This window comes from Zootoca vivipara, chromosome 2 (genome assembly GCF_965207765.1).
Source record: "Zootoca vivipara chromosome 2, rZooViv2.hap1.1, whole genome shotgun sequence".
In the NCBI taxonomy this organism is placed as follows: Eukaryota; Metazoa; Chordata; class Lepidosauria; order Squamata; family Lacertidae; genus Zootoca; species Zootoca vivipara.
Window position 1 is genome coordinate 75,506,880 of NC_142584.1, and position 24,230 is coordinate 75,531,109.

The following is a 24,230-nucleotide window of genomic DNA, read 5'->3' on the forward strand; positions in this document are numbered from 1 at the left end:
AGATTAAATCTTCCTGCTTGAAATTGTTGGGATTTATTGGTGCCTAACAGTGACTGCATTCTGCCCCTTGCATAGCAATTCAATCTATGCCTCATATAATCTGATTGTGGCAGACACCAGACCAGGAACACCAGCTCCTGGGGGCAAAGCCCTTTGGGGGGCTCGTTTCTGCCCCCCCACCCCCAGATAAATACTGGCTACTCCCATGGATACTTGACGTTGCATCAAAGGAGTGTCACAATTAGTGATGCATACCTTGAATATTAGTTGATACTCTTCTTTCTTTCCCATCTTAAAAATTATTTATTTTCAGCTCAGAAAACCTTTCCACACTGTTCCTAAGGAAATAGTTTGACAACTGGAGCCCAAGTACAGTAGTCAATTTTGAGGAACAGTTGTTACATCCCTAATAGCCCTAGTTATTTTTGCAAAATTTGCAAAAGCTTTCAGGGTTTGGTTTGCCCAAGTGATCTTGTGTTTGGTGAGCTAAGGTGAGCTAGTTAATTTGGAGCATGTAAGTGACTTTGTGATGTTTGGACATGATGCTAATGCACTGCTTATGCAATTTATATGGGGTGGGCTCATGTGATCTTGTTTGTCTCTGAACATTGAAGAACCTGCCACCAGGGTAGAATTTACCAGCATAAAACTATAAATGAAAAGACAACCCCCTGTAAAATGGTCTTTCTCAAGCACACTTTAAAAGCACTATAGTAAGAATAAATGCGCTCATTCAGTAAATAATGAGTAAAACTTTTATTATTATTTGTACTGTAATGGACTTTGTGTTCTGAAAACGTCAAAATGTTTACTATGGACACAATTTAAAGTTATGTTCCTTGTTTTAATTGTGCCCACATCTGCGTCACATGTAAATGATTGGTAATGCTCAAGTAGTTTGTGCAGTCTAAAATTACTAAGTAACCAGCCTTTCTTTGGAATGTACTGCTCTCACTGGCTATGGCAAAATAAGCTTGCAAGTTACAGAGTCCATTTCATTCTCTCCAATTTGCACTACGTAGTTTGCATCTTCCTGCTACACCAGCACTGCATGTTTCCTTACTGAATTGAAACATTCATTTAACATTTTCTTGGCTATTGTGAAATATCTTTCATCCATGCTGCTTAGAACGGAGCATCTTATTTAATAGGTTGCTAACATTTATATCTATATCTTCATCCAAATAACAGAGCAGTGAATAGGAACAGATGTCATTAATGATACGTTGCTTGAGAATAATTCTGTATAAGAGAATAATTCTGTATAAGAAAGCATCGTGTAAATGCCTTGGTTTTTAAATAGTTACTTGAAAGTCCAGATTAATTAGTGTGGTGCGGGCATTGCAGCTGTGCCTTCTCTTTACCATTTGTAACTGTAAGCCCAGTATATTATAATGGAACAAATGAGTTCTACATATCCATGTTCTTTATTTGAGTATCACAAATATAATGTAAAATAGCCATCTTTGATCAGATACCACGGAATGTACCTGGTTTAACCTCAGGCACAATAATTTTTCAGCGGTGGTTGAAAAACCACAATTATTCTTAATGAATATATTCAGAATACTGTAATTGCATTGTACTGCAGTGTTAAGTAAGTCTATGGAAACCCAGATTTAAAGTTTCCCATGCCTAATGTTTCAAACATATCAGTACTTCGGAATACTAAATTCCTCTGTGCATTTAGGATCAGTGGTTTAGGATGCAACCCTATGTGGAAGATCCACAAGCTACAAGGGCTGTATGAATCTGTGAAAGACCCCCCAACACCAGCAGAATATTCAATATACTGCTGGCATGATGGATAAGAATAAGTCTTGAAGTGCTTTAGTTTAGAGAGCTGAAGGTGATATTTAGAAAATCAATGAGGTGTCTCTGCTTGCAGAATCTTCATACTTTCCAAGGTGCAGCGAAATTTATTTACAGGGAACTGAATTTAAAAAATGTCCCGTAACCAAGGAAATGAGGTATAGTATTTCTCAGATCCAAAAATGAAATATATAAATATCAGTGTAACTGTCCTAACAAAAAGTCCCTGGCCATTGCGACTGATGAGAGTTGTCATCCAACAACATCTGAAGCAATATGTTGGCTATACATGATGCACATTTTAAGTGCATTTAGAACAGTTATGTACTGCGTAACTGATCACATTTATCCTCAGTTATCTAAAATGCAATTATTTCTATAACCTTGCAGTTGTTGCATTTGGGTTGAAATGAACTATTTTGAGGTAGCTCTCATTTTCAACTGAGAGAATTGGGTCCAGTCTCATCCGTAGTAGTTTCCTAGCTGTTGTTACTAGACTTTGACGCCACTGTGAATTTGCAGTTTCTATGCTTTGTAATGTGTGTTTCTAGGGAAAGCACTTGATGTATGGCAAGTTATAAATCCTGGCTTTAAGGACTGTTAGTTTCTTAATGATCATTCTGGATTCTTGTAAAAATATTATTTTATCAGGCTAAAGTAAAAAAAAAATCAACAATAATGTGTTCCCAAAATGATTTTTAAAAATGTTCTTAGTCTGTTTACTTCTTTTCTTGAAATTGAAGTTTATCTTAAATTATGACTTTGTTTAGGGGAGCAAAAATCACTTTGTTCGCATGGAGCAATTTGTAAAGCAGCCTACCTCCAGAAACCTAGTTTCTTTGCAAGCATGGGAAAATGTCATGGCCTGATTTGCTCACTTGCAGATGGTTTAAGCATCCTAACCCTCTTTGCTTTCATTGCTCTCTGAGGCTTTTGGCTCCTAAAATTACTCCCCTAAGTATGCCAGTGGAATACATACTCACTCCCTGTCAACTTCTTTCTGTTCTTAAACCATGATTCATCCTTCCTAATTTCCATGTACAGTTTCAGTAGCACAGTGTGCTTTATGTAGGAAGGAAGCCTGACAGTCAGCTGTATTTTCCTTTTTCAGCCATTTGTCATTTATGACATGAATTCCTTAAAGATGGGAGAAGACCAGATCAAGTGCAAACATCTGACCCCTATGCAAGAGCAGAATAAAGAGGTTGCCATCCGTATCTTCCAGCGCTGCCAGTTCCGTTCCGTCGAGGCTGTTCAAGAGATCACAGAATTTGCCAAAAACATTCCAGGTTTTGTAAGTCTAGACCTGAACGACCAAGTAACTCTCCTGAAATATGGGGTTCATGAGATCATCTACACACTCCTTGCCTCCATGATGAATAAAGATGGTGTTCTCATTTCCAATGGACAAGGGTTCATGACTCGAGAGTTCCTGAAGAGCCTCCGGAAACCCTTTTGTGACTTTATGGAACCCAAGTTTGAGTTTGCTGTCAAATTCAACGCACTGGAATTAGATGACAGTGACCTGGCAATATTTATAGCTGTCATTATTCTTAGTGGAGGTAAGTGTGACACAACCACAGTTATCCTTGGGCTGGAGTGAACCTTGAGCCACCATGCCTATCTCAGCACACTAGCCGTATAGTTTGCCCTTCAAATGGCTTGATGCCTTACCTGTTTCTGCAGGACAGGAAATGGCGGCTGGGTTTACTGAGTCCTGGTAAGCTGCAATATAAAGTGCATGAGCTGCCTTGAGATCTTCATGGTTAACTCTGAAACTATTTGATAAGTAGGCTCTTGCCTTTGGGGGTCCGGTTCACACTATGGTCACTTCCACACCATACGTTTAAAGCACATGGCTGCCCCCAAAGTATCCTGGGAACTTGAGTCTGTTAAAGATGTTGGGAGTTGTAGTTCTGTGAGGGCTCAACTACAGTTCTCAGGACTCTTTGTGGGTAGCTGTGCACTTCAAATGTGCTTTGAATGCATGCGGTTAAATTGACCTGCATATTCCTTTGATTTCAAACAGAGGCCACTGGAAGCAAAACCATAGCTGCCAAGTCTCCCGTTTTTTGCGGGAAACCCCCGTATTTTGTTACCGTTTCCTGCTGTTATCCCGAATTGATTATATCCCGTAAATATACCGTAAAGCTCCTGCCGGCGGCCACGTCCTGGCTCCCGGCTGTCTGCGCATGTCTGGACATGCGCAGAAGCGATTTCTGGTGCCCAGACATGCAGACACGGGCAGCCTGGCACCGGAAGTCGCTTCTACGCATGTCTGGACTGCTTCCGGTGCCGCTCTGCCCATGTCTGGGCACCGGAAATCGGGCGGCGCCGGCACCGGAAGTTGCTTCTATGCTTGTCCACACATGCGCAGAAGTGACTTCCAGTGCCGCGACGCCGCTGATCCCAGATTTTTCAATCCGAGAGTTGGAAGGTATGAGCAAAACAGCCCTCTAAACCCTATGGCACACTTGATGCAACTGCTGGCTTGATAGTGTGGGGAAATAAATGAAGGTCAATAAAGCACCTGCCTTTATGAAAGATGAAATTGCCCTTCCTGAGAGGTTATAAGTATCTTCCAGGATTTCTAGGGATTTCTGGTAGCAGCTGCTGGGACTCTTGGTCTGTATGCAGGTACTGCCCCATGTGGTGAGCTCCTGAACTGCACGTTGCCCATATGCCTAAGCATCTTGTTATCCTCAGGCCTTGTACTGACTCTGCCTAGCCAAGCTGGCAGTTGGACAGGAAGTAGTATAAGAGGTCTTCCTGTCCAAGTTAACCCTTGCTTGAGCAACAGGTATTCCTGAGCTCTGTCATGTTTCTGTGTCCTCTGGCTGCCTTTCAGCCCTGACACCAAGCTGGTTCCTCAATCCTGCCTCCTGGTTCGTTCTAACTACTAGTTTCATTCCATTGCACCTGGTTTACCTCAGATTGTTGTGCATGGCCCTCACCTTGACAGCTCCATCACAAAATATAGCACAGGAAGCTGTCGTACACACCAGGCAAAACTATATGCTTGTTTGTTGCCTACTTCGGCAATAATTCTCCAGGGCCTCTGGCAGAAGCCATTTCATATCACCTGTTACTCATCCTTTAAGCTGCAAATGCCAGAGATTGAACCTGGGATTTTCTACAACTGAATAGCAGTCCCTTGCCACAAGGAGCACCAGCTTCCCCAGAGTGAGGGCACTTGTCCCACATCCTCCAAGTGCCGCTGTTGTCCCCCTGAGTTACATTAGCATTGCTAAGCACAGCCCACTCAGCAAATCCTACGTGCCTTCTTCTGTCTCCTTTCCTGCTTCCCAGCTGCATTCGCAATTTTGCATGGTTTGACATGCACCAGGTTTAAAAGGGCTTAATCATTCGTTGGCGCTTCTCTCATGTTCACTTGAAACTCCAACCCTGTGACGTGTTTTCATTAGACTAACTAAAATCACATTTATCAAGTACATATGCCGTCAGAATATCTTTACTTGAGAAAGGTTTTGGAATAAATTGGTCCCCAAGGACTTTGAATTAACTGACTAAAGGCAAGTGGGATACCTACTATATTTCTTGGATAGCCACAATGAAATTTTGAAGCCCCAAAGGGCCTTTTATAATATGAGCCAATGGTCTTGGGAGTGTTTTCCCCATATTAATGAAAAGTCTACAAATGAGAAACATACTGTTAACTCCCTTATTTGTTTTAGTAGAATTCAGTATTTGACTGCAAACTGGGATTTGTACAACTCCAGAAATGTTTTGTTTTCTATTAGATAAAGTCATTTTAAATGTTGGCTCCTAGCAGTAGAATATAACGCTAAAGTCTTTTGATTAATGTGAGCCTCATTCCCCAACTACAAGTAATATAAATCTGACAAATAGAAATAATTATTAGTACTGAATTACAAAACAATTCATACTTCAGTCATTGGTGCCTCTGAAGCTGATCTAGTAGCTACAAATATAAAGTATGTCCAGTTGTACAAATTTCTGATTTGTATATTCCAATACATATCCTTCCCTTGCCTACAAAAGTTTATTTAACTGTCAGATGTATTTAGCACTTATTAACAGTCTGCACCTTCCTCAAAATACCAAATATTCTATGTGGTATCTCATTTGGCAATTTTTATTTTCACTGAGCTAGATCTATCTGAGTCAGAGTAGACTTACTGAAGTCAATAGACTACCAGTTTAATTAATGTTGGTTATCATCCATTCTAACAATATCAAGAGTACATTGGGTGGGATTCCACATAGTGTCCTGCATGTCCTTTCATGAACTTAGTTGAATTCTGCCCATTGTCAGCAGATAATGAAGTCCTTAGGCTTATACTCACCCACTTAAACATCAACAAGCTTACTGGAAAAAACGAATAAGGTCTTTATCAGAATGAAAAGGTGAGGGAAGAGGTTGAAGACAACACTTTCTGCTAGAGTATAAAACGTTTTGAAATACCCTCTTTTTGAAATGAGATTATGTGGAATCCCATCTATTTCATTTGAAGCTTCTAAGGTTTTATGGATGGAGATAGCGGCATTCAGAGTGCAGAAGAATGAGATGACATCTTTCCTCCCACACAAGCCACCCAGTGTGCCTGCCCCACCTCTAAGGTCACCAGAAAGCTTGTCACTTCCCAAATGTCATGAATCATTATGGCTGACTATGTAATTTTTTTAATCTGCAATATTTCTGTCCCAAGTTTCAAAAAGTTCACCAAGTGGTTTGCAGAGTGAAATAATAACATCAGAAAAGCAAGCACCACATTCCTAAGGTCACAAGAAGTGTGCATGCACACGAAAGCTCATACCAATGACAAATTTAATTGGTCTCTAAGGTGCTACTAGAAGGATTTTTTTATTTTGTTTCAATTAAAAATGTGTGTGTTTCCCTACCTTTGGTAAGAAAACGTAAGAAGAAGATAGATGAAATGCATTCCATTATTCCAATGCCCCCACAAAAAAGGTCGTGTTCCTGGAGGGTGACAATTTTGCCTTCTATGAAGAAGGAATTGATAGCAAATTCTCAGTAACTGCCCTTAAGATTCCTAGGAGTTCATATGGGGGAAGGATTCTCCCTAAGATATGAAACCCAGATCATTTAGTCCTGCAGTTATGAAAAATAGCACCTTGATTTATCTTGTAAGAAAAGTTGTAAACAATGTAGGTATAATATGCCAGTTTCAAAGCTTTATTTTTGCCAGTCCACACCCAGTAACAGATAGAAATCTTCTATACAGTACTAACTGTATTCCAGACCGTCTTTCAGATATAATTCACATTACAGTACTCTAGTCCGGACACACTAGGACACAAATAGCAGTGGTGGTTTCTTGTGAAGTAGCACACATTCAAGTTTTCAAGTGAAAATGGCAGTAATTACTTGAATAATGTAACACATTAACAACCCACTTTAAAATCCGAGACAACAAATGGCTTGAAGACTGCAGTTTTAAAACAGACGTTTTTGCAGAATCTCTGTGTGTGTGTTGTACACACACGTGTAAAGTATTTATATGCTTAACCTATTTTAAACTGTAGCTTCTTAATCCCTATTTTGTCATTCTGCCAGTACATGAAATGGATAAAGATTGCTCATAAGCTGAAGGGGAGGAGAGGAGAACTTTTAAGGGTTTAAAACAAAAAACAAAACAAAAAAACACCTAACCATCAGCTACCACCATCCCTTCCTACCTTTTCAAAATTTGATCTTTTGATCTCATAGAAAAATGAAACACATTTAATCATATGTACATCTGAGGATAATTTCTTTAAGCCCGAAACCTGATTTGTGCTGTACTCATTATGGTTAAGCACGCAACTGCTGAGTCATGCCTGATTCATACCAGCGCTATGATAAGGGTTCTCAGCCAAATACCTATTGACTTTCAGTAGCAATTTCTCTTAGAGATAAGAAATGCACAGTAGTTCTGCATGTGTACATGGAACATAAAATCATTCTTATGAACATTTCAGAAGTCAATGATTAACAGAAAGTACAATTAACTTTGAGAAAATGCTGAGGAACAAAAGAGGCTTCCACATTTAGAAAAGGCATTCTTCTAACCATTTCCATCCTTTTCAGCCCCACCATTTTGAGCTGTATAATTAAAACTTGTAGATAATTTGTAGTGGTTCAGGTGTCACTTTAATTCTGAGAGCGTTAGCATTGTCGGTAGTTTTAGCACAGTTGTTGAGCCCTTTAAAGGAGCCCTCAGTCGTCATGCTTTGTTACCACTGTTTGATTTGCCCTAAAATATTTTGATAACTGTATTGATAAATATATAGGAAGACCCCTGATTGGAGCCCTGGACGACCACAACCACCACCAGTCAGTGACAACAATGGTCTGGCTTGGTATAAGGCAGCTTCCTGTTTTCCTTTGAGAATACTTCAACATCGCTATTCAAATTCCAGCTATGTTTCATTAGGGAGGATGGGATCTAAATGGCACTGCCCTGATGACAGACGGCATCCATCATCAGAACAGGAAAGGGGCCAGTTTTTGGCAACATCTCCTCCTTGAAGGTTCCCATAACTCTTTGAAGCAATGGGGGGCGGGCATTGCTCAGGGTTCTGCGGTGGGAAGGAGAAATTGCCCCCATCCCTGTTCTGCTGACAGATGCCTCCTTTCAGCAGATTGACACTAACTGGATTCCACCCAATGGGTTGAAAAGCATCAAGATTCCCTTCATTCAGTCTTATTTTAGAAATAACTTGCCTCATTAAAATACTAATTCTTAAGTGAGGCAAACAAATGAGCAATTCTCTAGCTTTTCAAAAACACTGGAAATAGGCTATAGACTTCATGCTTGTTTGAGTTTTATATTGCTGTGCATCCGGAATCCAGGTGTTACAGGGTAATACTGTAGATTGGCAACCAGATGTTTAAAGCTACACTATCCCCGAAAAGCCAAAATAGTAACATTTGTAAATATTAAGAACTGCCACATCATTTAACTATGAAGAAATGCATACTTTGTGACCTTTCATACATAGAGATATATCTAGAAAGGATTGAATAAATTATTCTTGATAGTTAATTTTGGAAATGCTGATTTCGTTTTTATGTGTACAATATTCCTTTTCAGATGGCTTTCTGCTTACACTTTTTCATTCTCTCAGTGTATCTGTGTGTATGTACACACAGACATATATGATATTGCTTACCTCCTCAGGTAAAAAACACAAATTGATAGCTAATCCAGGGTTTATAGTCCTAAAGAGCTGGTAGTGAAATAATGATTTGTGGGGCAAAAATCCTTCAAATAATTTTTGTTACAGATTTTCCTATTTTCTGGACAGTCACTATTGATTATATATAAAACTTAATAAGATAGAAGCCAGCTACCATATCCACCCTTTTGTTACCCCAGTCATTTTGGATTAGACTGCAAATCCTCTTTTAAATAAACATAAATAACTATGATCTATTTCCTTCCTTCCTTCTTCTGTTTTATTTCCACCATCTATGGTGCATGGTAAAAATCACATTTGTTGTCATTTTAGTGGGAAAAAGTGCATAACTTGGGGGGGGGACCCTGAATGTAGTAAAATTGCTTGATCCACATTACTTATAGCAACAAATTTAAGGTGAGCAGCAATGATAAAGATGAATTGATCTAGCCCTTTATTTCCCCCGTTTCTCTGGATTTTTATAAGTAAATGCTACATAAATGGCCTTTTTCTTCATAACCAGGTTTACATAGCCAGAGAAATGGGAAGTGGTCTTCTTTTGGTCTCAAAAGGTTCAAGCTAGCCTGAAAATTATACTTCTCTAATATCCACTCCTTTCACTCTAAACCTTGATGTAGGGGCAACTAACTGGTGTGGTTACTTGTAGTGATGGCATAGCATTTGCTTTGAACCCTGGAAAACCACAGATCATATTAAGTCATATCAGTACAGCCCGTTCGGACAAAGCTGTGCACACTCCCCTGTTTGTGCCCAATGCATAGGTTGATTAAAGAGCCCTAAACAGGCTACACCCCTCTTCTCCATTTAGCTGGATGGTCCAGTAATTGATTTACTTATTAACTTTTGCTTTGCAGTGCGCACACCATAGATTTGGGTTATCAAGTTGTCATTTCCTGTGGCTAAGTGAGTTTAACAGGTTATACATTAGCAAAAGAGGCAGCAGTAAGTTATTGGCAATTGGTCTTGAACACAAATATTTCCCACAATTATTCATCAGCGTTTGACCATCTTTTCAGCTCACATGCTTCTAAAATTATAGTTTGTGTGCGTCCCTTAAAATGAAGCGCAACACAAAGCCAGAAGTTACGTTGAACAACAGCTTGAAGTTCCCTCCCCTAAGAATGTAAGACGGATGGGGGGGGCAAATGAGATATTATTTTAAGGACTGCTGTTTTTGTCAAATCTTTATACCAATTTAGAAGTAAATTGCTAGTGACAAAAGATAGTGAAATAATCACATGAGAAGTGAAAAATGTGAGCAAAGGAATGTGAACATGTTTTCATTGCTCCACAATGGGAGGAAATAGGCAATGACCATATTTCCTAAAGTGAGTCAGCTAAACCACGGGCAATGTGTAGAACTTTCTGTGAAATTTTCTATGAACATTTGCCGGAGATTTTTATTTTGTACAAAATGTTTGAGATGATTGATAGATAGATAGATAGATAGATAGATAGATAGATAGATGATAGAGAGATAGAGAGATAGATAGATAGATGACAATGAGAATATTAAAAAAGAAAATGGCAAATGTCCCCTGTTGAAAAATGTAATTGGGAGGGACCAAAAAGTTGGGGCACAGAATGTGGTGACTGTGCTAAGAGCAAAGGCAGGTTAAACCCCTGCCTAATAGCTGGAAGTGCCCATCTTTCAAACAGTTGACCTGTGTGAAGGCAGCCCTATATCTGGAAATGTTTAATGTCTGGTGTTTTACAATTTTTTATATGTGTTGTAAGCCACCCAGAGTGGTTGGGGAAACCCAGCTAGGTGGGCAGGGTATAAATCATAAAATTATTATTATTATTTTGAAAGGTCTTCATGAGTGCAGTCAGGCAAGTCAGCGCAAGAGGTGTGCCAGCCATGTTGCCAAGTGCGTCATAAATGATTCCTGCTACCAGTTGCCAATTCACACATGCAAGCCTAGTATTGCAATTGTACTGAAAGCCACCACAAGCCTAAGTCTTGGGAAAGACAGGAAAAACGCCAGAGGGCAACAGTTTGGCAGCAGCAACACCTGAGTATATGAACTATGTCACTTCCAGAGAAAATGGCCAGGACTCTTCATCTCAGTGCTAGGAGCTTCTTTTAACCACCGACCTTCAGAGCAGATTTCAGTATCATTTCTCAGATGGAGGATATCTCCTCATTCAGCCTCATGCTATTTCCTTTGAAAATCAAAACCTACAAAAATCCCAGCTGAGACGTAATAGAAATCTGAGTACTTCAATGATAATGTGCTTGAAATGCTGTACAAATACTGTATGTGGGGTTTTGTCTGTTTTTCTGATTAACGCCCCCCTCTGCTGTTTTGTTCTCCTCTTAGATCGCCCTGGATTAATAAATGTGAAGCCCATTGAAGATATCCAAGACAATTTGCTGCAAGCTTTAGAACTCCAGTTGAAGCTGAATCACCCAGAGTCATCACAGCTGTTTGCAAAATTGCTGCAGAAAATGACAGACCTCAGACAGATTGTAACAGAACATGTGCGGCTGTTGCAAATTATAAAGAAAACTGAGACCGATATGAGCCTTCATCCACTCCTACAAGAAATTTACAAAGACTTGTATTAAGGGATGTAGAATTTCTAATCCATTGACATTATGTACGTTGTTCAAATTGCACTACTTCTTTGAGAGGGAAAAATATTACATACTTAAAGAAATTACTGTGAAGAAAAAGCATTTTAAAAAGAGAGGCAGAGCTTTTACTATTATAGATCTATTTTATGCCTATTGTTTATAAAGACACATTTACAATTTACTTTTAATATTAAAATGTATATATATATTATATATCATTAAATTGTTGGCAGTATTTTGCAGATTAATTTTTTTTATCTGTCTTATTTTATAAACCATAATTGCTTGTTCAATCTGATTAAAAATATCATTGAAGTTGGTTAGCTGTGCAGTGCAATTTTCAGCTTCACATTTTCCCCTATATATGTTATTTTGCTAGGGAAAGCTCTCTGCATATTTTATGAAGTGATATGCAAACAAGAGTTATGGGTCACAGCATTGTACCAGAAAGCTCAAATTTGATTTCTCAGACCTGGTTTGTTTTTTTTAAAATCAATTTTTAAATTCACTGAAGAGAGGCGCAAGGGACCCAGATATAGTTTTGTCAAACATGCCTTTGACATTAGCAGGTTTTAAAGGAAGCCTGAAGCCAATCTTGTTTCACTGCAATTATATTAGGCATTGTTACATCTGCATATGAAGGTCAAGGAACTGAGGACTCACAGTACATACATGGGCGTTATATCCCTTTATCCTCAGATGAATGTTGTTGATTGATCATCTTAGTGTATGCAGATTCCAGCCATTGACTTTGCAGGCAAGGCAATCAGCCTACTCCTGAACCCTGTGGAAGTTTGCACATGACCAGCAGAGCACATTATTATATTTGCTCCCCAAATTGCTCCTGAGATTCAAAAACACTGTGTGGGATGGTAGCATCACACAAAGTCCTTTTGATCTTGGCAAAACTGGCAGTGGGATTACTTCATGTGCTTGCCCTCAAGTGAACTGATTTTTACAAGAGCAGATTATATACATTCCCTGCTACACTATTCAGGCCAGGCACACACAGTATTTACCGAGCAGCAAGTTGGGACAGGCGAATGCTCAACACTTTCTGTCTGCTAAAGCAGAGGAGTAGTTCTGCAGTGGAAATAGGTTGTGACATTTCCAATTCCAAATGCTCTTTATTCTGCTTTGTAAGAGAGAACACGCAACTAGGAGTTTAGAGAGCCGAACAAACACTGAAATATTGGAAGTAACAGCATCCCCTCTCTTCCCGTTCACCTGCCCTTCTCCCAATTAGAAATGATTTGGTTTGGAAGATTTCCCTACCAGCCTTACATTTTGCATGACTTCAGGCTGTACCATCTCTGTCTCCCCGTAGATCCCATGTACAATGCAAGGAAGTAGATGGAAGTGGGGGGACGAAGGAGATCCAGGTTCCTAAAGAAATGATTTTTTTGGGGGGGGGGAGAGAAACATTTTTTGGAATAATCCTTCAGGGGTATGTTTTGTATAGCTGTTTCCATCAAACACATGAACCACTATAGCAACTCCTATAGTTGAACACTATGGCTCCAAACTAAACAGAATGTTGATTGATCTTGTAGCTTGCCCTTGAATACAATAGAAGCTTTCCCCAGTTAGCATGTGGGGGCTGGTCTGGACTGGGAGTTATTTGACTAATTAAAACATGCACACACCACTGCAATTCCAATCCAGATTCGGGAAACTCTGCTTGCAATTTGTACTGGAAATTTGCTATAATGCATAACCCATGTCAGGAAACTGATCTAGATATAAATATGTGAACGAACCAGAATGCCTCACCATATCCCTATGATATTGATTTAACCAAGATGCAATGCTTGAAATCTTAAGAAATGTTTCTGGCTCATGTCTCTTGGACATCTGCAAGCATGGGGATGATCCTGTTTACACTAGCAATGAGCTGTGTTTGGCAGCATGATAGTTGTGGTAACGAATTATGTGTGACAAAAAGTGCTGGAATTGCCTATTATTATTTATTGAATTATATACTGCCCTTTACCTGGAGGTCTCAGGGCGGTTCACACAACTTGCCTAGTATCCATGGTAATTATTATGATTATTATGATTATCATATCACATAGATTTTTATCTATTTCTTGTCCCTGCTTGTTATGGCTGATGAAGAGAGTCGAAGGTAGTGCTGAACTAAAATCTGTCTTTCCGTTTTTGAAAAGTTTTCTTCCATTGCAAAAGAGGCTTCTTTTTTCTGCTTCATTCACCTCACAATTTTTGTACAATTTCAATGAGTGCGGAGTTTTGAGCTCACTTTATTGTGACAAGGTTGCTGAGGGTTGTGTGTCTGTTTTCCTTTCCAGTAGTTTCCCAGTTTTCTTTCCTGGTTGCCTGTGCTTCCTGATCTTCAAAGAGGCTCCGTGGGTTTTTATTGAAGCACAGACAGGAAGGCTGCAGAATGCAGACCACTGGTGAGATGATTTGTAGAATGAAAGGAAGGCCACTCCTTCTCTTAAATACTCCTCGGCCGCCTCAAAATAAGGTACAGTGGAGGACGAGGAGGGCCCGGCTTGACCTACAGGAGGAGAAGATGGCTGGCTCAGAAGGTGCGCTGCTTCAGCACCTGCCTAATCAGGCCAGCATCAAAACTGGTACAGCCACCAATTCAAGTATTTGGCCTTGAAGGTCGGTATGCTACTGCACTCTACTCTGCTGCTTCTAAGCAGAAGAAGTTGGACCAGGTTGAGAAAGAGCTGACTCGAGTTCTGACACTTTAGAAGGACCCTAAATTTTCTGTCATTGTCACATAAAGAGTGCAGAAAAGCAAAAGACCGTGAATGAAATTTTAGCTAAAGAGAAAATGTCACTGTCAACTTTATCAATTTGCTTGCTAAAAATGGTCGCTTGAAAAACACGCCAGGTATAATTTCTGCATTTGCTAAGATTATGAGTGGAGAGGTTTTATGCTCCGTAACTACTGCTCAGCCCTTGGATGAAGCTAATCTTCATAGCTTTGAATGGCTATAAGCTAAAGGAGAAATACTGAAACGAGATAAAAGACTGACCCAACAATCTTGGGTGGAATGGTTGTCAGCATTGGAGAGAAATTCGTTGACATGTCGACAAAGACCAAGATTCAGAAACTGAGCAAGATCATGAGAGAGACTGTCTAAACATCTTGATATGCTTTCCCCTCCCCCATAAAAACCTAGTCAGTTGTATGATGAAAACAATAAAAATTGTTCTCCTTAAGCAAAAGAAAGAGGTACAGTAAGTACAACAAATACTCTGCACCCACTCCTGAGATTCTTCTCGCCAAAAAAGGATTTTCTCCCTCTGATAATTTTTGAGTGCAATTTCCTTTCTCATTAATTGATGAACAATCCTGGGAGGGGAGATGCAGGAGAAATTTCAATGTAGCACAAGTGAGAGGATCAGATGAGGGCGACCCTCCAATGTGAGAGCATAATACCATTATTAGGTTTGCTGGGGAATCTCCTTATCTCAACAGGTGGCCACAGTTTGAGGATGATACAGGCTTTGTATAAATTAGAAAAGTTCTAATACATATATGCAAAGTATTTACATGTAGTGGGAAAGGGTTGGATTTGAGACTGCTTCACGCGTTACAAACACACCAATTTGCCATATTAAGGGTGCAATGCAACCCGGGGGTTTTGGTGGTGGAATCAAGAGCTGTTTAACCACCCATATCATGAGCTGCTGGGAAGTGGGTCCAAGGGTTACCTTTGTGGTTTTCTGTCCGTTTTGCAGGGAGGTTGGATTTTTTTTAAAAAAAGAAGACGTTTCCCCCCTCTCCACTGGGAACTGCACATTTCAGAACACCTAGGTGGCTTTCAGTCCTTTGGGTCCAAGCCATTTTGGGGTTCATCTTTGACATGCTCTTGAACTACCTCAACATACCTTTTTCGCCCTACCACGTACAACCTCTGATGTGAGAGGGAAGAGGGATTCTACACAAGGTCTGAGAGTGAGCTCCACTGTATCCTATGACCCTGACACACACACACACACACACAGAGAGAGAGAGAGAGAGAGAGAGAGAGAGAGAGAGAGAGAGAGAGAGAGAGAGAGAGTCCACACAGCATTGCATGTTCAGACCCAGAGACATCCCCCATTCACACATGACTCAAATTTTAGTTTGTTTTTTGGCAGAATTTAGGCCACAACTTTATTGATTACAGAAAGTGAGTGGTTGCATAGGCTCTGATTCGATTAGCTCCCTGCACCCTTGCAGGTAGCGCTGACCCAGGGCATCAGCCATAGGTCAGCCTAGGGTGAACACCCGGAATGGCAGAAAGCCGGGGACATGCTATGTCCACCACCCAGATGTCCCCCTGGACTCAGGCATGGGCACAACCCCTCTCAGGGTTGACCAAACCATTGAGTCCCTGGATTCCTTTAACGGAATACCCTTCACATAGGGATGGTGAGAGCATGGGTATATATAGGTCCCTCTATCCTTTTGGACTGCACCCCATTGGCCAGATTGAACCCAACATTGAGGGACCTACCAATCGGGTGTTGTGGCTGACCAATCTTACCCACCCACAACACAGGTAGTCAGTCTCCAGGTCTCACCGCAACACGTACCCTCTTTTAGGGAGGACACAATTTACAGCCTAAAGTAGCTTCCCAACTTTCTTCTAATTGGAAATGCTCAAGAAAGCAGGTGTGAAAGCTTTGAGCTGCAAACTATGTAGGCTAATGACTATAAAACAATACAAGGTTTTAAGAAATCTATCAATGTTTGAATGGGGAAAACAGAAGAGTTTGACAGTAGACCTTTGCTGCATACTTCATTGGAGCCAATAACCACAGCAGGGAACCAAAAAGCATTTCCCTGAAGCTCTTAATGTTTTCCATGTGAATTATTATCATAATTTTGGTTTGAGTATAAATATATGAGAAATCTTGCTCATGTCAATTTATAAGCAGGTTGTGTTATTTTCATAACCTCTTGGGCTTTGGTGAAAATGTCCCAAATCGTAAATCACAGGCTGCTTTTTGATCATGAGCACAACCAAAAACATTTTATATACGGTAACTTGCAATTAATTGTGGTGTGTTAAAAAAGAACCTTAGCATGTGCCCACCATGTTGTAGTAGTAAACCCAGAACATACATTGGGGAAAAGTACACTTTTTATTTTCCACTAAAATTATTTCACATGGTGTTATTTATTGCCTTGTGTTTTTTTTCCTGGAGAAATTGATATTTCACATGAATGACATTATGGGGTTATGCCCCTTCCCTCAGCCTGTTGCGGAAGGAAGGCTTGGCAATCTATCTGTGCATGACAGTCACCCTTTTTGGCAAATTTGACATAAACCGAGTTAGCACAATGTATTTATTTTACTGTACTTCCTAGTCTCCCCCCCCACACACACACACAAAGGGAGTGAATATTAGCAGCTCCAAAAGCCTCTAACTTTGGTTTTGCCTCTAATTTTCTGAGCTGGGTGGTATAGAAGCACAGTACACCATACTAAGACCCATATCAGAATTAGGCCCATATAGCTTCAAAGAGATACAAATCAGTGTCGCCTGTCCCCCATGTTCGCAACCCATGTTTAAAAGAAACATTTAGTCTGCTAAAGAGATGGTGACTCGTGTCTCAACTTGCACTGTCCCTCAGACCTTGTGGGGGGCCGGACTGTATCTTGAAAAAAAATATGAATGAATTCCTATGCCCCACAAATAACCCAGCAATGCATTTTAAATAAAAGGACACATTCTCATAGGTTCCAACTCCCAGATTGAAAAATCCGGGATCGGTACCGGAAGTCGTGCTATGACCATTTTGGAACTGGGCAGAGCAGCACCGGAAGTCGCTTGTACACATGCTCTGCCCATTTCCAAAATGGCCGTAGTGCCAGAAATTGCTTCTGCGCATGTCCAGAAACTCCAGACATGCGCAAAAGGAGCCTCCCCGGGCCGGTAAGAATCCAGGGGATTTATGGGGTTTTTAAAAATCCAGGCTGCCAGTGGGAAACGGCTGGGAAAACGGGGGTTTCCCGGGGAATACGGGAGACTTGGCAGCTATGCACATTCTACTCATGTAAAAACACCAGACAGGCCCCACAAATAACCCAGAGATGCATTTTAAATAAAAGGACACATTCTACTCATGTAAAAACATGCTGATTCCCAGACTGTCCGCGGGCCGGATTTAGAAGGCAATTTGGCCACATCCAGCCCTTGGGCCTTAGTTTGGGGGCCCTGTCTCAAAGTATCTAAAACCAAAGGTATGTTTTATCTTGGAGATTCCAGATTTTTTGAACTTATCGCATGATTTTGAGTTGGTGTAGGAACTTATACTCAAACCATCTATCTATCTCAGTATTGTCAACACTGGCTGGCAGCTGCTCTCCATGGTTTCAGGCAAGTGAAACCCAAAGCTTTCCCCTAGATATGTTGGAGATTTAACCAGGGATCTTGTGCAAGCAAATCATTTGCTCTACCGCAGAGTTACAGCCCTTTCCCTAATGTTCAAGTCAGTTCATTACTGTGAGTTTTGTCTAAACCACCATTCAGCTCACATTAGCACATATTCCTACAGGCAGCAGCTGATAGGGAAGGAGAATAATTCAATTCAGTTCACATTTAAAGACAAACCTATGAGGTAAGTAATGTGTCAAAAAAAAGCATATACCAGGGTAAAGCATGCATGAAAAGGGTGAAAATGTCATACAAAAATGCATTGCGTTAAGCAAAATTGCATGGCAACATTTATATACTGGGAAATGCACAATAAAATGCTGGTGCATTTTTATGACTTTTTTTTAAAAAAAATGCAAGCTGATGTGGAAATGTGAAGAACTGAATTTAAGACTGCAAAAATGAGAAACTAAGAGCAACAGAGATGGAATGATTTTCCTATCCCTATTAGCAAGTTCACTTCACAAGTGATATAAACAGAATTTTACCGAAATGTATTTGTTTGACGTAAGTCATAACATTGGAACAAGACAAGATGTTAAAAGGATCAGATAAAATTGAGCAAAGTCATAATAACACAAGCCAAAGTTAACAGTGACCTCATTAACATGGAAATCCATCACATTTTGTTTTGGCTTCATCGAGGGTCATGCACATCTGTCTCTTTTTGCAGTTCTATATAACCCCTTGCTTGTTATTACATATCAATTATCTGTAAATTAGACCAAAACTCCCACCTCTTCAACCATTCAGGGTGGAATTTGTTCTTCACACTCTGACTTAGAGGACAGCGAAATACATAATATATATGTCCTTGATTTCCCTGGTTCTATATAAAAACAGTGATCAGAGAGAGTACTTCTGATAGGGAGCTGAACAACTAGAAAGCTTTTCTGAAAATGAAATGCCTTGCAAGGTAGAGCCAAATACATGTGGCACAGATGTTGTCCTAAGATGCATTAAATCAAGATGTGGCAATGGATTCAGACCACGCACATGGAAATTTTTATAGCTTTACATTGTACTGTGCAAATGCTAGGTGTTCCAAAACACTGTTGCAAAACCCTGGCCACTTTCCATGTTAATAACTACTTAGGTGAGCATTTGTAAATAGCTGCTTGTCTGGGTCCTTCATTTTTCAGCAGAATCATAGAGTTGGAAGAGACCACAAGGGCCACCCAGTCCAACCCCCTGCCAAGCAGGAAACACCATCAAAGCATTCCTGACAGATGGCTGTCAAGCCTCCGCTTAAAGACCTCCAAAGAAGGAGACCCCACCACACTCCTTGGCAGCAAATTCTACTGTTGAACAGCTCTTACTGTCAGGAAGTTCTTCCTGATGTTTAGGTGGAATCTTCTTTCTTGTAACTGGAATCAATTACTCCGTGTCCGCTTCTCTGGAGCAGCAGAAAACAACCTTTCACCCTCTTCTATATGACATCCTTTTATATATTTGAACATGGCTATCATATCACCCCTTAACCTTCTCTTCTCCAGGCTAAACATACCCAGCTCCCTAAGCCGTTCCTCATAAGGCATTGAACTTATCTTACATGTTAACAGAAAATCATGGAGCCAATTCTTCATGAGCAGGACTTCTCTACGCCTGCAGGATAGGATGCCTCTCATTTTGCAAGTGGTTTTCTGGGCATATGACAGGTGAGGCGCGGTGGGATAGGGTTATATGAGGTATGGCTGAAATATGGATTGGAAAGTGCCGTAACTACCATAGCAGAGACATCATTGTCATCGCGACTGGAGGGAAATCGTCTGTAGCCTTTCCCCCTCAACTGGAAGAGCCGCCAGCATGTTGGGTATAAGCCCCTGGGGTATTGTGCAGCCTCATGGCATAACAGTTTGTGCTTTAAGACGCTTGGCACCTACCCTGCACACAATTAACAACAGATGTTTAAAGGGGTAAACAACACAAAGGAAGGGGAACGAGGTAGCAAAGGGAAGTTGGAGGGGGGGGGAAGATAAATAACATAGAAGCCCAGAAAACTGCCACACACTGAGTCAGACCAATAGTCCATCTAATGCAGTACTGACTACATTGATTTCAGGCAGGGATCCCTCCTGGTCCTACCTGAAGATTCTGGAGAGAGAACCCAGGGCCTTCTACATGCAAAGCAGATGATCAGCCATTCCGTTAAGGCCCTTCTCCTTACTCCTTAAAGTAAGAGCACTCTGGAACGTCATTACAGTATTTGCATTTGATTTTTAAGGGCAGTAGGAAGGAACTGGCAGCTGTCTGGAGCTATTATTATTAGCCACTCTGGGCGGCTCCTAACAGAATATTAAAAACACAATAAAACATCAAACGTTAAAAACTTCCCTAAACTGGACTGCCTTCAGGTGTCTTCTAAAAGTCAGGGAGTTGTTTTAAAAAATTCCTTCCACCTTAAAGACCAACTAAGTTTTTATTTTGGTATGAGCTTTCGTGTGCATACACACTTCTTCAGATACACTGAAATAGAAGTCCCCAGATGCTATATGTAGAGAAAGGGTGGGGAGGGGGTATCACTCAGAAGGGTGGTGGAAATGGGTGATTGACTGACTGATAGCTGTTGATGACTGTAAACGACTGAGTGATGCGCCCTCTCCACCCTTTCTCTACATATAGCGCCTGGGGACTTCTATTTCAGTGTATCTGAAGCTTGCACACGAAAGCTCATACCAAAATAAAAACTTAGTTGGTCTTTAAGGTGCTGCTAGAAGGAATTTTTTAATTTTGTTTCAACTACGTCAGACCAACACGGCTACCTACCTGTAGATAGTTGTTTATTTCCTTGACATCTGATGGGAGGGCGTTCCACAGGGCGGCGCCACTACCGAGAAGGCCCTCTGTCTGGTTCCCTGTAACCTCACTTCTCACAGTGAGAGAACCACCAAAAGGCCTTCGGAGCTGGATCTCAGCTAAACGATGGGGGCGGAGATGCTCCTTCAGGTATACTGGGCCGAGGCTGTTTAGGGCTTTAAAGGTCAGCACCAACACTTTGAATTGTGCTCGGAAATGTACTGGGAGCCAATGTACCATAGGTCTTTCAGGACTGGTGTTATATGGTCTCAGCGGCCACTTCCAGTCACCAGTCTAGCTGCCCATAATGACTGCTGTTGTGTTGCCATCCTGGCCGTCCAAGGCCAGTGCCGTGGTTGCTATTCCCCTCTGCAACCCAGCCCTAGCAAAAGTTTGATTCTAGGAAGGAGTATTATCAAAGCAGATAAATATAAATATATTGTATGTAATTATAACGTAAAGCACTGGGAATTCCCTGACACAAGAGTCAGCTTTTGCAAGAAGAGACAGAGAACATCCAGTCCCGATAGTAACAAGTCAATGCATATTCATATGTCAACATAGATTAGATGCAACTTCTGAAGTGAAGTCACAGTGGGAACTGGGAAGAGTTTAAAAGAAAGGCCTTGCTGAAGAGGGGCACAGGGAATGTGCAGGGAGTGCATCCAAGCACCATTCAGCGTGAAGGAAGACCTTGTGTGATTAATCCTCATGAGTGTAAAATATCTATTCGTTCCCGATTTGATATCTGGCATGGGGTCCCTTAAAGAGAAACAGCTTTGACCCAGGAGACCAGCCCCTGGAGAGCTGTCTCAAAGGTGTGGCCTGGCTGGAGAAGTTAGCTTCTACTCTATGTATGCTCCAAAAAAAGAAAAAGGAGGGCAGAACAAAGCTTCATTTGCCATTAACTCAGCTCGTAGTGTGTTCATACCTAAACAACAGAAAACAAGACCTGTAAGAAGACAAGACAATTTGCCTGTTACGTAACTGTAACAAATGTGCTTTTGCTTAAAATGTGCACATGCTAATTTATGTGAAAAGATCCACATTTAGAAATAATTACCACAATTTGCATGGAAATATAATAGAAATACAGTTCTTCTCACTGTGGTGGGGAAGTCTGAAAGCCCGCTCAGTCTGTTGTCCAGCTTCAAGGCCCCCTCACTCACCCTCCTTTTGACTCATTAATCTGACAGAGCACTTGGAAGAGATGGACAGCCTTTCAAATAGAGGAATGTCCTCTGTAGAGTAGGGCAAGTGTCCCCCTCCCCAACTGATAAGGAAAGTTAAGAGAGGCAGGAAGGTTGAGTGAGGAAACCATGAAGCTACAGGCAAAATGGTGGGAGGCCTCTGGTTTAAAACAATGGAAAATTGAACTAAAAAGGACTCTTGGCAAAAGACCAAAGGGGGTGCTTGAAGTAATTCATTTCAGTATGAAATTATATAAAAGAAGTCTATTCCTCTGAGGAATTTTCAAACCATTATTATTATAATAAAAAGTTTAGATAATGATTTGTGTAATTTACATTGGGTAGGGTTTGTGGGGGGTTGTGGAGAAGGCAGATCAGTGACATGGACACTTATTCACTGCTTTATTTGATGTTTGGGGGTTTTAAAGGCAAAAGTAACACAAGTTAAGATGTGTAATAAAGGTATAGTCTGAAATGAAAGCTGGGTTAAAATTAATGTTTTACCCCATTCTCTTAAAGGTAAAGGTACCCCTGACCATTAGGTCCAGTCGCAGACGACTCTGGGGTTGCAGCACTCATCTCGCTCTATAGGCCGAGGGAGCTGGTGTTTGTCCACAGACAGTTTCCGGGTCATGTGGCCAGCATGACAAAGCCGCTTCTGGCGAACCAGAGCAGCGCACGGAAATGCCGTTTACCTTCCTGCTGGAGCAGTATACCTATTTATCTAGTTGCACTTTGACATGCTTTCGAACTGCTCGGTTGGCAGGAGCTGGGACTGAACAACGGGAGCGCACCCCATCGTGGGGATTTGAACCACCGACCTTCAGATCGGCAAGCCCTAGCTTCAGTGGTTTAGACCACAGCACCACCTGCATCCCTTCACTCTTACGTAGTGCTTAACCAGCAACAATGGTAGCATCAGTCTGTTCTGCTGGCACAATGTCACATCTGTGACAGAGTATTGCAGAGTGCTGCCCTAACCCAGACCTGGTTCCCAGTTTAGTTTCCTTGCAGCCTCACTGCTGGATATCCCTATTCTGGAAGTACCGTAGTATGCAGTCATCATGGCTAGTTGTCATTGATAGCCATACCCTTTGTGGATTTGTCTAAACCTCTTTTACAGTCATCCACATTGGTGGCCGTCACTAAATCTTGGAGGATTGTATAAATAAATCCTTTCTTTTGCTTGTCCGGAATCTTCCAACATATAGCTAGTCCCCACTGTGCAAGCAGAAATCCTTGCTCTGACAGGACATGGTAACTGAAGACCAACATGTTGAGGGTCTTTTAGCTTTGTTGGTCCAAGACAGCATAAGGAGTCTTAAATCACATTCAGGCCATATATTTAAAACGCCATTCTGCTACTTTAACAGTCAGGGCTACTCTCAAAGAATTGTGATGACTGTAGTTTGTTAAAGGTGCTGGGAATTATAGCTCTATGAGGCGTCTCTCAGCATTCTACTGTTCCCAGGATTCCTTGGGGGAAGTCATGGCTGTTAAAGTAGCAAAAAGATGCTTTAAATGTTTGGTGTAAATTTTATTAGTTTAAATTGTCAACCGATGCCTTCAGCATAGCTGCCAAGTTTTCCCTTTTCTCGCGAGGAAGCCTATTCAGCATAATGGAAAATCCCTTTAAAAAAGGGATAACTTGGCAGCTATGGCCTTCAGTGTCAACGTTTAAGAAAGATATGTGGAACATTTTCAGCCCAGTTATTTATAATGAGAGAGCAAGAGCTGTAAGGATAAAGAACACAGTCTTTGGCTACATACACACCATATATTTATAACACAACTCTTCCCCCAGACAGTGCTGGGAACTGTAGTCTACCCCTCACAGAGCGAATCTACAGTTCCCAGGATTCTTGGGTGAGCGGAGGAAATGTGATTTGAATGTATGTTGTGTATTGTGGATCCATATTTTGTAGAACTTTCTTTGGAGTTCCGTTTACATCAACGCTGTCTTCCTTGAATGGCGTTGGGCACTTTTTCCTGCCATGCTTGGCCATGATGAACATCTCTAGCTCATTGCATTAAACCCGGCTACCCAAGAGAGCTCTCTGGTCAGTGGAAACTTCAAGAGAGTGAGAGAGCGGCATTCTCCAGAGGCAGGGGAGGGAAAGGGGAAGCCGCAGTCCCATTGGCTCTTGCGATGGGAAGAGCTGGCAGCACTTCGGAGTATCTTGTCCCGCTCGCTGCAGAGATTATTAAAGCCATTCTGTTGTGTCAGCAGATCCTCCATTTGTTAGTGCTAAATCTCA

General features: G+C 41.1%; 1 protein-coding gene and 1 pseudogene across 2 annotated transcripts in view; both read left to right on the forward strand.

Annotated features, from left to right (window-relative positions):
* Window positions 1-11,897, forward strand: part of PPARG (peroxisome proliferator activated receptor gamma) — a 61,282-nt gene extending 49,385 nt beyond the window's left edge. For both annotated transcript variants that reach the window (XM_035106226.3, XM_088662209.1), the window contains exons 6-7: window positions 2,924-3,374; window positions 11,322-11,897. In XM_035106226.3, the coding sequence (XP_034962117.1) occupies window positions 2,924-3,374; window positions 11,322-11,569 (699 nt within the window). In that variant the 3' untranslated portion in view covers window positions 11,570-11,897. The remainder of the gene's footprint in view (window positions 1-2,923; window positions 3,375-11,321) is intronic.
* Window positions 11,898-14,040: 2,143 nt separating this feature from the next.
* On the forward strand, window positions 14,041-14,797 carry LOC118080046 (ATP synthase peripheral stalk subunit OSCP, mitochondrial pseudogene; annotated as a pseudogene).
* Window positions 14,798-24,230: the final 9,433 nt, after the last annotated feature.